General features: G+C 42.4%; 1 protein-coding gene across 19 annotated transcripts in view; it reads left to right on the forward strand.

The window, feature by feature from the left end:
• The window catches only part of LOC132396665 (microtubule-associated serine/threonine-protein kinase 4-like), a 398,948-nt gene that overhangs the window by 236,813 nt on the left and 146,980 nt on the right, over positions 1-15,155 (forward strand). For 2 of the 19 annotated variants that reach the window (XM_059974440.1, XM_059974441.1), the window contains exon 1: positions 12,266-12,673. The exons of the other annotated variants lie outside the window; for them this stretch is intronic. In XM_059974440.1, coding sequence (XP_059830423.1) covers positions 12,588-12,673 — 86 coding nt within the window. In that variant the 5' untranslated portion in view covers positions 12,266-12,587. Of the gene's footprint in view, positions 1-12,265; positions 12,674-15,155 lie in introns of those variants that run through there. 19 annotated transcript variants of the gene reach the window in all.

Genomic DNA, 15,155 nt, shown 5'->3' on the forward strand with positions numbered 1-15,155 from the left:
TTGCTATTACTAGGGGGATTAGTAGGAATTAGTAGTAGTAGGGATTACTTGGGAATCTGAAAAATCAAATATAGATAAATCACCTGGACCAGATGGACTACACCCCATGGTTCTGAAAGAGATAGCTGAAAAGATTGTGGAGGCATTTGTAATAATCTTACAAGAATAACTAGATTCTGGATTTATTCCATATGACTGGAAATACAGATACACCAGTGCAATGTGCGCATAAACGCTGGAGCTCTTTTCTGGAGTAGTCGAGCATATCACTTTAGTCACACACTGAACCCATGTTCTGTATGGAAGAACACCAGTCACAGTTCAAAATTCTCTTGAAGACCATCTTGAATGAACTGGCTAATTCAGGAATACTGACACTTCCTCCTTAGAATTGTTTGTCTGCACAAAGCACTCCTTACACCAGGGCCTCTCCTTCAAACAGCATTCAGCAGACATCATCCCTTGTGCCTTGCTCCGTAGCTCCTGCCAAAAGACCCCAAACCAGTCTACTGACCATCCAAAATCTCATACCACTGAGCTGAAAGTTACAACACATATCGAGACAATGCAGATTGGCTGACACAACTGTCTTAATTTGGATGATATGGCTCCTTAGCTTTAGCTGAAGCTAAAACATGACTCACTGCTTTTGCAGAAAATTGCTAAAATAAAAATACCTCAGCATAGTAGTAGAAATCTTAACCAAGGCAGCATACTGGCATGGATGGAAGATTGGGTGACTGGCAGGAAGCAAAATGTGGGAGTAAGGAGGGCCCTTTCTAATTGGGTGCCAGTGTCTAGAGGTGTTTCACAGTCACCGAATCTTCTTTCCATGATTTGAATGACAGAATTGATGACTTTGTGGCCAAGTTTGCGGATGATATGAAGATAGGTGATACGATAGGTGATGTTGAGGAAGCATAATATCTGCAGAAGGGCTGAGACAGATTGGGAGAATAGGCATAGAAGTGGCAGATGGATATACTGTAGTGTAGGGAAATGCATGCATCGTCATGCATTTTGGTAGAAGGAATAAAGAAGTAGATTAATTTCTATATGGAGAAAGTTCAAAAATCAGAGGTACAAAGGGACATGGGTGGAAGTTCTTGTGCAGGATTCAATAAGTTAACTTACAGATTGAATCAGGGGGCAAGGAAGGCAAATGCAATGTTACCATTCATTTTGAGAGGACTAGAATATAAAAGCAAGAATATAATTCTGAGACTTGATACAACATTGGTCAGACTGCACTTGGAGGATTGTAAGCAGTTTTGAGCCCCTTATCTAAGAAAACATGTGCTGGCATTGGAAAGGGTCCAGAGGAAGTTCACAAAAATAATCACAGGAATGAAAGGATGAAACGGTTCACGTCTGAGGAGCGTTTGATGGCTCTGGGTCTGTGCTCACTGAAGTTTAGGAGAATTGGGGTGGGGGTAGAAATCTCATTGAAACCTATGGAATATTGAAAGGTGTAGATAGAGTGGATATAGAGAGGATGAGTCTAGGACCAGAAGGCACAAGCTCAATAGAGGGATGTCCATTTAGAACAGAGATTAGGAAAAATTTCTTTAGCGAGAGGATGGTGAATCTGTGGAATTCATTGCCAAAGATGGCTGTGGGGGCCAATTTTTGGGTATATTGAAGGCAATGATAGGTCCTTGATTAATCAGGGCATCAAAGGTTACAGGGAGAAGGCAGGTGAATGTGGTTAAAAGGGATAGTAAATCACCCATGATGGAATGGTGGAGCATACTTGACTGGCCGAATGGCTCAGTTTGCTCCTATGTCTTATTGCCTTATCAATTAATTTCTCGCAATAGGATGCACTCTAAAATGTGCATCATACATTGCAAATTATGTACATTCACCAATCTTTCAACAAAGACGATGGAAATTGCATTATCTTAATATGCTGTGACAGACTTAAAAAACCCCATTGCAATCATGAAACTGTTCTTCAGGAGTTTCTGATCCATAATTTGACGCGATGCTTTTTAGTGCAGCCTCTGAGAGGGTGTGGTGCGGGTTGGGGGAGAAGCACTGTTGTGGTTTCAGGTTAAAACCCTGCACACTGATTCATTCTGAATTGACTCAGTATTGCAGAAGGGCATTCCTTGGTTGTTTTCCCAATTGTCCACAAAGGCTAATTTGATCATTATTTATTTATTTCAAGCCATTAACTTGCACTGAATGGCTTTGGGACATGCATGTAGCTCCAAAGTACCAGTAATTTCACTCAATAATTAAGGCTGTGGCGTTATCTGAAAGTGTTAGGAATGGAAAGGATGAATCATTCTGTTGTCTTTATCTTGAATGCTATATGCTGTTTGTGTTTTCATTGGCTGAGTGAAGTAAATGAAGTTTGTGTTTGGACTCGCAGTCTAGTCAGTGGAAAGGATGGAGGTCTGAAGTTAGGAATTCTTATCGAGGAAGATGGTCTATGGCAGGAGTTCCCAACCTGGGGCCCATGGACCCATTGTTCAATGGTATTGGTCCATGGCATAAAAAAGGTTGGGTGCCCCTGTTCTACTGTAAAGAGTATATTGGCTAGTGTGCTGTGAATGCTGATTATTCAGTAATTTTTGGGATGGCTGTTGTCCAAGAGTTACAGTGCCCTCAACATATTGGAACATTTGTGATCCATCTCTTGAAGGGTATCGAGTTTGCATGATCCAATAAGAGTTGGATGGTCCAGGCAAACATTTTTGGTTTTCCCTGTGGAAATGGAAAGTTCATGATCTAAGCCTGTTGATACAAGTGGTTTAGTAGATGTTGATATGAACTGAGTTTTGTAACCATCTTCAGAAGCTCCTCTCCCCAACATGGCTGAGACGTGTGTCTGGCTACAGAAACTGGAGCCTTGCTGGATTAATCTGGACAACAGGGGACCTGATTGAAAACTCTGCCTTTCTCTGCTGACATCACCACACACATCATTCACACTCTCTTGGTCTTTGCTGGTCTTGAACCAGATTTGAAATACAGCAAGTCCAGTTGACTAGTTCATTGGCGACACCAACGGGGAGCTGCTTGGTGTGTTGTTGTGCAGACCAGGCCCTCATGCCCGAGATTGCCTGTTGGAGTTGCCCTTCTTGGTGGAAGGCAAACTGGATATGTTTGTCTGTGGCTATACTGCCATGTGATGAGGACTACTACATGCTTGTTCTTGAAGAAGAATGTGGCTCCAGGATGACATCCCATGCACCATAAATCTACAGGCAATGACACTCAGGGATTTGGGCTGTACATTGTGAAAATGATTTACTGTTATAATTGTGCTATATGTGCTGTGTGTACTGTAGTTACTGTGTTTTGCACCTTTGCCCTGGAGGAACGCTGTTTCCCTTAGCTGTATTCATGTGTATGGTTGAATGTTAATTAAACTTGAACCTGATTTCTCAGGACAGAGAATAATTTGCTTCCATTTGAGTCCTCTAGTTGCTAAGGTGACTGATGAAGCCAATGTGGACAGACATATTTTGAGACAAGTAGGACAAGAAATACTTGGGCAGTAAGTTTGGGAGGTAGTAAGCTCTTTCTGTGTTATTCTTTTGGTATTCCAGTGCACTCAAGGCACATAGACTTGAGGTTTTCAATGCAGCCTTCAATTTAAATGGTCACTGGCCAGGGATTCCAGCACTCTTATCCAGGAAATACTCTGATTTTCCTCTGTCCTCCTGGCAGTCTTTTATGATTTGGCTTGGGACAGAGTTTGGCTTTGGAAATTTGGTTAAGCCACATGAACAGCTGACTGGCTGAAATGTTGGGGGTCTGTCCCTGGGAGAGAATGTTCATAGAGATGTATATTTAAATTTTTTTATTTAGTGATCTACAACACAGTAGTAACAGGCCCTTTTGGAACAGCGAGCCTGTGCAATCCAACTATACACATTACCTACTAATCTGTATGACTTTGGAATGTGGGCTGTGGGAAGTAGCCCAAACCTATGTGGAGGAAACCTAGGCGGTCATGGGAAGAATACACAAACTCCTTACAAACAGCAGGGGATTTAACATGGGTTGCTGATGCTTTAATTTAACTAATCACTATGCTACTGTGCCATCCAACAGAAAAGAAAACTTTTGGCCAGATTATAATGTGTTCCAAGCAACAAGCACAACTCGCTGGAGGAACTCAGCAGGTCAGGCAGCATCCGTGGAAACGAGCAGTCAGGATGAAGGATCTCGGCCCAAAACATTGACCGCTCGTTTCCATGGATGCTGTCCAACCTGCTGAGTTCCTCTAGCGTGTTGCTTTGACTCCAGCATCTGCAGTGTATTTTGTGTTTATAATGTGTGTTCACTGATCCTTGCTGCATCAATTATAAGAAAGGTGGACTTGGACTTTGTAGAATGGAAGGTTAATAAGGGCTGATTTAAGACCATTGGAATTCAGCAGTGAATAGAAAGAAAGTACATTTTTAGAGGTGGATGGAATACTTGTCCATATATTCACAAGACTGGGTTTGCAGTATAAACTGTAAAGGTCTTGTGGATGGGGCTTTGAATCCTGCAAGGGGAATAATAATTCACCAGGTTGGCTTGCTCTGGCTGCTTGAACTGGGCAGTTTGTGCTAACGTGAGTTTGTGGGTAAAAGTTATCATTTAGCTCTTCTTATTGTTGCTGTTCTTACTGTGGATGGAGCAAAGGAAACATTCTGTTGGGATTGGAATCAAGTTTTCCCTTTGAGTCCCACTTTCAGGAAACCACTATGGGCTCTTCCATTAGTCTGGACTGTATTAATGTCTGAGAACATCTGCCTCCAGGAATAACATGAGATATTTGATCAGTATGCTGATTACTCTTTCAGCATCACCCGCCAGATGCTGGTCCCTCTACAGTTCACCTAATTTCCTTTATTCCAAGAGATTGAGAGGCAGATCATCGCAACGTGTGGCTGGACTTGCAGCTTATCCATGACATTTGTACTTATTGGTCAGAGATTTTATAGAACTAAGTGTTGTATGAAATATCACCTCTGTTTCCAGGTGGGAAGTCTGTGGGCATGCGGTCTTTTTACTTCATGCTGGGACACATACTTCCTTATTAAATTAAGATTTTGCTTTCTTTCCCCCTTTCTCCCTCTCTGGTTTCCCTCTCCCCACTCTCCTCCCTCTCCCTTCTGATTCCCCTCTCCCTCTGCAACTCATGTTCATTTATTTTTGTTTGCATTTGTACAATTTGTTGTCTGTTGCACATTGATTGTTTGCCATCTTTGTGTGCAGTTGTTCATTAATTATATTGTGTTTCTTTGAAGTTACTGTGAATGCCTGCAAGAAAATGAATCTCAGGATAACATATGGTGCCATATACATACTTTGATAATAAATTTATTTTGAACTTTTAACTTCCTCTCTCCCTTGCTTGCTTGCTTGAGCAAAGCGGTTACTCCCATTTGTGGGTGGATTACTCACCATCCACCTGGTGGTTGGGAGAATATACAACCTATGACACATTGTTAGAGGAGGAGGGAGAGGAAAGCTCTCAACAAGAGAGCAGATCTGCCCAGGATATTTGAGAAATAATTTTACCTGGTTCAGCAAAAAAAAACAGGGTATGAGATGTGCATCGCTGATGAAATCCTCACTGGAATCCGCCACCTGCTGGAACTTGGAGCCCAGCAGACACCACATTATACTGACCAGCATGACGGTGATAGCAAACGATGTTTGTGCTTTGGGCTCTGTCCAGAGATATTTATATTTCCTTGCAGCCTACCACAGTCACATAAAAGAAGTGATTGGGCTGCTCTAGTTGTACAAATCCACAAGACTGTCTGCTCCTCCTTCCTTCAGTACATGTATGGGGTCAGCTGAATTTATGTTGCAGACTCTGGTTGTTGTGTCCCTGTTGCAGTCTGTCCACTTCACCTGCAAAATGATGAACTGGATCTGCTTCAACCACAAAGGAACCTGACCTTTGACTGGAGTTAGCCACTTATCCTCATTATGTATGTTGGTGCTTTGCTGCAGAGGTCCAGCAAGTGAAGGACTTGGTTAACCTTGGCTCACTGTTGGAATCATTGAGGGAAGCCCGCAGTAGGAAATCCATGTGAAATTGTGGCTGATGAACTGGGAAAATTCCTTGTTGCAATCTTATTGTGGGTCCTTCCCCGATTGCCAGGATTTTATTTCTGTTTACAAAGTACAGAACTTGTGTTTTTTAAAAAACATTTATTGCTGCTTCAGTTCTGCTTTCATGTAGCAATCACCTTGTTTGCTGACCCACCTCTCTAATGTTTCCTCCCATAATTAAAGACAACTCATTCACTTTATAATTGCTGCATACTGTATAGTACTTTTGTCTTTTTTTAAGCAATCATTGTTCTTCCATTTAAAATGGCCTTTTACTTTATAGCTGCAGGTCATTTCCACGAGAATTATTTTAACATTTTGAAATTAAAGTGAAGCCTCTTTAATGAGACCACGGTGGCTTCCTGTACAGTCTTGTAATCAGAATTGGAGTATTTTCATTTTTCATTTGCCAGTTACTTCTGTTGATAGGAAAAATAAATAAAGATGGGGCACTGAGAACAGGGACATTTAAGCAGATAGGTGACATGGAAAGCTCGAGGCTTGCACCACCTGTGGGATGCCTGTAGCTGTGGGGGCCCTGGCTATGCAGGCAGCTTTGGCTGCAATGCAATTGCATGTGAATTCCCTGCTCTCTGCTCCCCTCAATGATTCCAACAGCCAGCCAAGGTTAACCACAAAAACCAAATAGTACTCGGGCAGCACATATTGAGGCTGTACCTCTGCGTGGGCCTGTGACAGCTTGTGCTGCAAGAGATTGTTTCCACCTATCAACATGGTATTCAGACAGACACACTTTATTGATCCCGAGGGAAATTGGGTTTCGTTACAGCTGCACCAATCAAGAATAGTGAAGAAAAATAGCAATATAAAACCATAAATAATTAAATAATGTTAATCATGCCAAGTGGAAATAAGTCCAGGACCAGCCTATTGGCACAGGGTGTCTGACACTCCGAGGGAGGAGTTGTAAAGTTTGATGGCCACAGGTAGGAATGACTTCCTATGATGCTCAGTGTTATATCTCGGTGGAATGAGTCTCTGGCTGAATGTACTCCTGTGCCTAACCAGTACATTATCGAGTGGATGGGAGTCATTGTCCAAGATGGCATGCAAGTTGGACTGCATCCTCCTTTCAGACACCACCGTCAGAGAGAAGCTGATGAAATAAATTTATATTAATAGTTAAAAAAATTATCTCCATGTACCACCCCGTAATCATTTTCAGCAAGAGAACAAATGAATTAACCTATTTACTTAAAAGTCCCGATGATGGTCTCAGCCTGAAACATTGATTGTTTATTCCCTTCCATAGATGCTTTCTATGTAAAAACACTTGCTTGCTGGACCCAGGGCAGATCCTCTAAAATGATAACACAGACAAATTTAAAGTTGATGACCCCCTCCTCTTCTGATTTCCCCCAATGAGGTCTGGCTCATGAACCTCTGCTTCCTTCGCCTGCAGCTCCTTGGTCTTGCTGACACTGAGTGAGAGGTTGTCGTTGTGGCACCTCCCAGCCAGATTTTGCCTCCCTCTTATATTGTCACCACCATTGGTTCTGCCAGTGACAGTGGCATCATCAGCAAACTTAAATGTGGCATTGGAGCTGTGCTTGGCCTCAGTCATAAGGATAGACCGAGTAGAGCAGGGGTCTGACCTTATTATCTAGGTAGTTTATGGTAACATATATATACTTGGATAACACATTTACTTTGGTCTTTAATTCAGTGGGCTGATTAGCCTAGTTCTGCTTCTATATTTTATGGAAGAGCAGGCTTAAGGGACTGAATGGTCTCCTGTTTCTAATTCCTCAATTCCATACAAATGTTCACTCAGATCTTCCACCGAGCATCTACCTTTGGAAAAGATGACCTCCCTGGCCACTTATATAGCCGAGTGTAGAAGCAGCCTGGGATTCAGTACATCATCCAGCACACTAATTCTGCAGCTGTTGCTTTGCTCAACATTCCCTCTCCTCCACTTCGGTGCCTGTGGAATGGTTGCTCCTGGCCATCGTGCCACATTGCCTGTTGGACTTCAGGGGATACAATGTTGAATTTATCTGACACGTAACGGTTATAAATATCTGCTTCCATTTCCAGTGGTAGCCAGCTTGCCTGAACCGAACTGTAGTTCCATTCCCCCCCCCCCACCCCCAACCACCTCTATAAATCTCTTTTTGATCTTCGCTGATATGAGGGGCTCAAGAGCATTTTCAATTTACGTTATTGTACTATTGGCGTTTCATCAATTGTTCCAAAGTGGAGTATAATCTGCTTTTGAGGAATAGCCCTGTGCCCGTGCAGTGATTCCATGAGTGCGGTGATTGAAGTTCCCAGTAAGACACAGATGTAACAAAATTAATTTCGGCTGTTTGAAATTTGAAAGCCTAATAAGTGGCTTCAGAGCTTGAGGCATGGCTTTCAAGAGTGTTTTCAAATACTGACTTTTAAAACAAGGTATTTTCAAAACAAGATCTGTATTCTCACTGTTGCCTGTAGGCATAAGTTTGGGACAAAAACAAAACATATTCTCTGTGTAATCAGAAGAATCAGGAGCATACAATATTTTTCTTGGCTTGTGCAGTTTCCAAAATGATAAATATTAGCTTTTTTTTAACACAAGAGATTCAGCAGATGTGAGAAATCAAGAGTGTCTCTCTCTCTCCCTCTCTCCCTCTCTCCCTCTCTCCCCCTCTCCCCCTCTCCCCCTCTCCCCCCTCTCCCCCCTCTCCCCCCTCTCCCCCCTCTCCCCCCACTCCCCCCTCTCCCCCCTCTCCCCCCCTCTCCCCCCTCTCCCCCCTCTCCCCCACCCCTGGAGGACTTCAGATCAGGTAACATCTATGGAAAGGATAACGAGTTGATGTTTGAACTGAGACCCTTCAACAGGATCTTTCATCTTGATGAGTCTCACCCCAAAACATTGACTCTCTGCTCCTTTCCATGGATGCTGCTTGATCTTCTCAGTTCCTCCAGCATTTTGTGCACGCTAACTTTCTTATTGCCCTTTTTACTTTCTCTCATTCTCTTCCTTTGTTTTCAGTGTCAGCTTTTCATCTACCACACACAGAAATTGTTTGCTTTACTTTTGCTTTCCGAGACGGATCATTACTCTAATTTAATCAAAAACTACGGAGTGCCTACTGAATGTACGTTGAATTTTCTTTTCACAAATTGAAATGAAGAAATATTAAGCACAGGGAGTTGGTACAGACAATCAAGCAACTTTGCATAACAGGGAAATATTGATGGAGTTTGATAACTGATGATGTTTCCACTGAGTGAAGTTAATCTGCTACTTGTCTGAGAAGGAAATTGATTCTTATTCCCCTCCAGTGTCCACAACTGCCCTACAGAATTCAGAGACACGACTGTATTTCAGTGCTATAGAAATATAAATTGTGGTTAAGATCTGATCTGTGAATGTGAAGTTCAAAGTTTTGAACTGTCCCAGAAACTGAATTTGGCAAGATGATGATCACTTGAATTAAGGGCTATATTACAGCAGTGGTAAATGTAGAGTTAGGTTTCAAACTGATTAGAACTATAATTATGGAACAGATGGAAAATATGATGGAATTGTAAGATAATTGTCCAGTGTTTTGCATTACTAAACAAACCGAGTAAGTTGATTAAGGTCGGTTATCATTGTTTATGCAGTAATTTTTTTCATATTTTGGGGAAGAAGTTTCCTTGTGTGTTGTCAATGTTCTGAAGGATTTTGTTAAATTCTGATTTTATAAAAGCAGAGAAGCATTTGGAAAATTTGGGAGAAAAAAACCACAATTTGTGGTTTTGATGTACAGTACACCTAATTAATGCAGAAGACCACTTCAAAATGGGATTGGAAGATAGAAAGAAATTTCATTGGAAGCCAATTATCTGTCCTCCCTGCCATTTAGCTTTTGATGGGATGGTTAAAAATGACTCTGAAATACTGTGAACTGGTCTCCAGGGAAAGCCCTTTGATTGTGTGCTGTGTTCTAGGAAACCCATCCTGCCATTTGCATGAAATAAATAAATGACTCTTGCTTAAGGACCGACTGCATGAAGTTTATTTTCTGTTTCTATGTCAACAGGATTGCTACAATATCCATTTACACTTTAACAGAACCCTATTCCCTGTTATTGTTTTAAAAGGTATTTGCATTTTTCAGCTGTACAAAGCTGTTTTATGATCTTGTCACTGTGATTATAAACTAATCTTTGATCTGGTTGTCATATTCAAATACTGTGCTCTGAATGTTCTAGCATTTACCCCTCTCTTCTCTTCATCTGCCCTGGTGTCATTCCTCCTTTCCTTTCTCCCATGGTCCACTCTCCTCTTCTATCAGATTCCTCTTTCTTCAGCCCTTCACCTCTCTTCTCCCAGCTTCGCACTTCTCCCCTCCCCCACCCACCCAGCCTGCCAACCCTCCCTTGCCTCACCTCCTTAATCTGGATTGTTCCTCCTTCCTTTCTGGCCCTGGTGAAGGGCTTCAGCCCGGAACGTCAACTGTTTACTCCCCTCTGTAGAAAATGCTTGACTGCTGAATTCCCCCAGCATTTTGTGTATCGCTCTTGATTTCTAGCATCTGCAGAATCTCTTGCGTTGCATATTGTGTTAAGTTTCTGGAATCTTCTGAGATTACTCCTCACAGTGAAAATGTGTTGTTGCTAGGAGCTAATCAAAACCTGGAGGTGGGGAGGAGGAAGTAGTGTTGGAACAGGCAGTCCTTGGAAATATAAGTAGCCACTTATGGAAATATTAAAGTTATTTATGATTTTATAAAAGTTGCACTTGCAAAAATCAATGTAGTTTCAGCCTGTCGGATCTGCGTAACGTAAAAACGCTACCACCTGCCAGTTACTGTGAAGTTCAAGGTGGAGGTATGATTTAATGGATGTGTGTCCCAGAGTATATGAAGGATTCATGAAGGATAGATTAAACCTAAGGTATGCTAATTAATAATCATTATCCTCCTTGCAGAAGGATTCTAACCCACAGGAAATATGCCAATAAGATTGAAAGAGTGCAAGGGAACTTTACAGGGATGTTGACAGGACCTGAGTTATAGGGAAAGGTTGAATAGGTTAGGACTTTACTCCCTGGAGTATAGAAGAATGAGAGGAGACTTGACCAAGGTATAAAAAATTATGAGGGGTATAGATGGGGTAGGGGGCCTCATGTGCCACCTCTGCACTAAGTGTTCAGACGACAACGATGATAGATGGGGTAAACGCAAGCAGCCTTTTCCACAGAGATTGGGTGAGACTGGAACTAGACATCATAGGTTAAGGATGAATGTTTCAAAGGTTTTTGTCAAACACAGGTTTCATCATAGGTTAAGGATGAAAGCTGAAGTGGTTAAGGGGGACATGAGGAGGAATGTTCTTCACTCAGAGGGTTTTGTGAGTGTGGAAGTGTGGATGCAGGTTTGATTCCAACATTTAAGCGAAGGTTGAACAGGTACGCGGATGGGAGGAGTGTGGAGGGCTTTGGTCCTGTTGCAGGTCACTGGAACTAAGCAGATAAATAGTTTGGCACAGACTAGACGGGCCAAAGGACATATTTCTGTGCCGTAGTGTTCTATGACTCTTTGAGGAGGTTGGGTGACTGTCTGCCTTAAATTTTTAACCTAGCTCCTGCTCCCTTTCAAAATGCACAATTAGACACGTTGGGTTGGGTGGGAAAATGCACAATTAGGCAGATTGGGCTGGGTGGGAAGTTTGCACAGCTCCTCAACTCAGTTTGAGTACAGGCACACCCAAGGCTCATTCTCAAGGAGCACTGCAGCAGAATCAAAACGTGTGGGATGCATGCAAACAGCAATAGAGGGATATCTGTGATTAATATTTTATAACCACGTAATTGGATTTGGATCTGGTGTGCCAATCCTGGTTCAGTGCTCCCCTGCAATGTACCATAATTATCTTTACCTGCTTGGAGTAGAGAGCAGGCTTTGTTATATAGAAGTTAGTCAAGGGCTCATAGCATATTCAGGATTTGGATAGGGGGAAAATAAATGTAAATATAGTTTCAGAAAGTCAGAATTGTGTAGTTAATAAGAAATCTTTGTGTAAATTGCAATTTTTAAAGTTTAAAAATATGTAGTGGGGCTGGACAAAGTTTCTGATTTTCTGATTTATAAGAGTTTAATGGTTTAAGTGACTCCCTCTTGATTCCATGAAATGGTAAATCCCAAATAGATGATTTACCTTGGTGTTGCAACCAAACACCAAGATGTCTTAACTGCAAGCTGTGTGAGCTTCCTATGGCCACTCAGTAATCTTCTGGAGTAAGTGAGGCGTAACTGGAGATGGTTGTGGGCTCTTTGAAATAGATTAACAACCGAACTGGCAAGGACAATTTTTTTAAAAAAAAACACTGCTGTATCTCAAAGCTTGTTTAAGTTGGACGATAGTTTATGGCAAGCATTCAAAAAGCAGCAGCTCTCGAGTGATCTGGCAGCCTAAGGATGCTTTCCACCAAGGATCTGGAGGAGCTGTCTTTACTGAATGTGGAAGGCCCATCCCTTTTTCTGAAAGGGAACTGAAGTGTTCACTTCTGCATCATGTCCGACTCCAGCTTGTGGTCTGTTCTATCAAACATCACCGTGCCTCATTTCCTAAGCAGAGCCAGGTTACGAAGGTCCAAAAGGTAATTTGAAGCACTTTGTGTTTGATGCTGTTGGCTTAATCCTTTTTCAGTTCTGCAATGTTTACAGCTGGCTAGCATTAATAGTCTATAATTTTGGAACTACCGTACTGAAATGTAATGTATACAGCAGCTACGTATGGTAACCTGGCAATGTGAGCTGAAGTTTGACATGTGTGAGTCAGCTTTACTGTATTGTAATCTGATAGCTGTTACATTGTAAACCTTCTGAACTGGAAATCTGTATTTGAAACATAAACAGCTGAACTGCAATGCTAAAGCAAAAAATTGCAAATGCTGAAAATTGGTAACAAAGACTGAAAATGCTACAGGTCAGACCACCTGTGAAGAGAGAAACAGGGTCGGTATTTCATTTCTGATTAGAAGTCATTACCATGAAATACTTTGTAGAAGCTGTATTTAACTATCTTGTGTTATGTTTTGTAACCCCAAAATCTAAAACTAATTGAAAGAAAAACATGGAGCTGGGAGTAACATGTCTACTGTTAGTTTTTACTTCAGTGAGATACGTGCTTATGACGTGGTGGCATGATGACACATACCATTCACGTACTTTTACATATAACCCAACACAGATTATGTAAACAAAGAAACAATGCTTAATCGAATAAGGGAAGATCTGTAGATGCTGGAAGTCCGAGTGACACACAAAATGCTGGAGGAACTCAGCAGGCCAGGCAGCATCTGCGGAAAAGAGTACAGTCGATGTTTCGGGCCAAAGCCCTTCGGTAGCACTGGAGAAAAAAGACTGAGGAGTAAACTTAGAAGGTGGGGGAAGGGGGGAGAAAAGCACAAGGTAATAGGCGAAACCTGGAGGTGGAAGGATGAAGTGAAGAGCTGGGAAGTTGAAAGAGACAGAAGGACATAGAAGAACGAAAAGCACCAGAGGGAGGTGATGTGTGGGAAGGGAGATAAAGTGAGACAGGGACAAGGGGATGAGAAATGGTGAAGGGGGTGGGGGCATTCCCGGAAGTTTGGGAAATCTATGTTCAGGCGATCAGGTTGGAGGTGTTGTTCCTTCAACCTAAATGTGGCCTCTTCATGTCAGTGGAGAAGTCCAAGAGTGGATATATTGGAATGGGAACTGGAATTAAAATGGGTGGCCACTGGAAAATCCCGCTTGTTCTGGTGGGTGAAGTGTAGATGCTCGGCGAAGTGGTCTCCCAATCTACACTGATATATAGGAGGCCACACCAGGAGTACCGAGCATGATATATGACTCCAAGAGACTCACAGCTGAAGTGTCGCCTCATCTGGAAGGACTGTTTGGGGCCTAGTGAGGCCTAGTGCTAGTGAGGGAGGAGGTGTAGGGGCAGGCGTAGCACTTGTTCCGCTTACAAGGATAAGTGCCAGGAGAGAGATCAGTGGGGAGGGGCAAATGGACAAGGGAGTCGCCTAGGGAGTGATCCCTGTGGAAAGCAGAAAGTGGGGTGGGGGGGGGGGGGAGGAAGATATGCCTGGTGGTGGGATCCCGTTGGCAGTGACAGAAGTTTCAGAGAATTATGTGCTGCATGTGCAGACTGGTGGTGTGGTAGGTGAGGACAAAAGGAACCCTATTCCTGCTAGGGTGGCAGGACAATAGGGTAAGAGCAGATATGCGTGAAATGGAAGAGATGTGGTTGAGGGCAGCATTGATGGTAGGGGAAGAGAAACCCCTTTCTTTGAAAAAGGAGGTGGAGGAATTGTGAGAAGGGGATGGCAAGGTATGCTCCAGGTAGCCATGAGAGAACATTATATTTAATTGAATAATATATTTACAATATTACTCAAATATTATTGAAATAAAGGCAACATCTTGTATTTATGGTTTCTTGTTTAGAACAAACCATATAGTCTTAGATTGTACAGAATAGAAATGGACGCTGTAGTCTATATATCCATACCAATCTTTTTGCCTGCTTACACTAACTCCACTTGACTGCATTAGGTCCATATTTTTATGTTGTCTATTGAAGTACCTGTCTAAATATCTCTTAAACATGGTGGTTGTATTCTGATTCCACCATGTTTGCACTTCCCAAAATATACCATTTTGCCTTGTTGGGATTAACTTCCATCTACCATCACCTTGGCCAACTTTCCACCTGATATCTATCTTATTATAGACCTGGAGAACCTTAATTGCTGTGTTCAACACCAACTTTCATGTCTTCCACAAATTTACAAATGATACCATGACATTCACATCCTCTGAGAAGCCATTACCCCAACAACTGGGAAACGACCAAAGAGGGCCCACCCTTCATTATCTGCCTGCACTATGTCCTTCCTGGTGGTTACCCATCTCCTTTCGTGCTATGTATACAGTGTGACGGGAGTGCAGTTGACTGTACTATCTGTGACATTTCAAGTATCCTAGATGCCCCATTTTGAGCCTAACTGTGGCTCTGATTGCTCCTTAGTCTGACAGGAGCTGCAGCCAATTGTCTTCATGGGCACTGGAGATGCCCCTGATCTCTCATAT

Source organism: Hypanus sabinus, chromosome 7, assembly GCF_030144855.1.
Source record: "Hypanus sabinus isolate sHypSab1 chromosome 7, sHypSab1.hap1, whole genome shotgun sequence".
NCBI classification, from domain to species: Eukaryota; Metazoa; Chordata; class Chondrichthyes; order Myliobatiformes; family Dasyatidae; genus Hypanus; species Hypanus sabinus.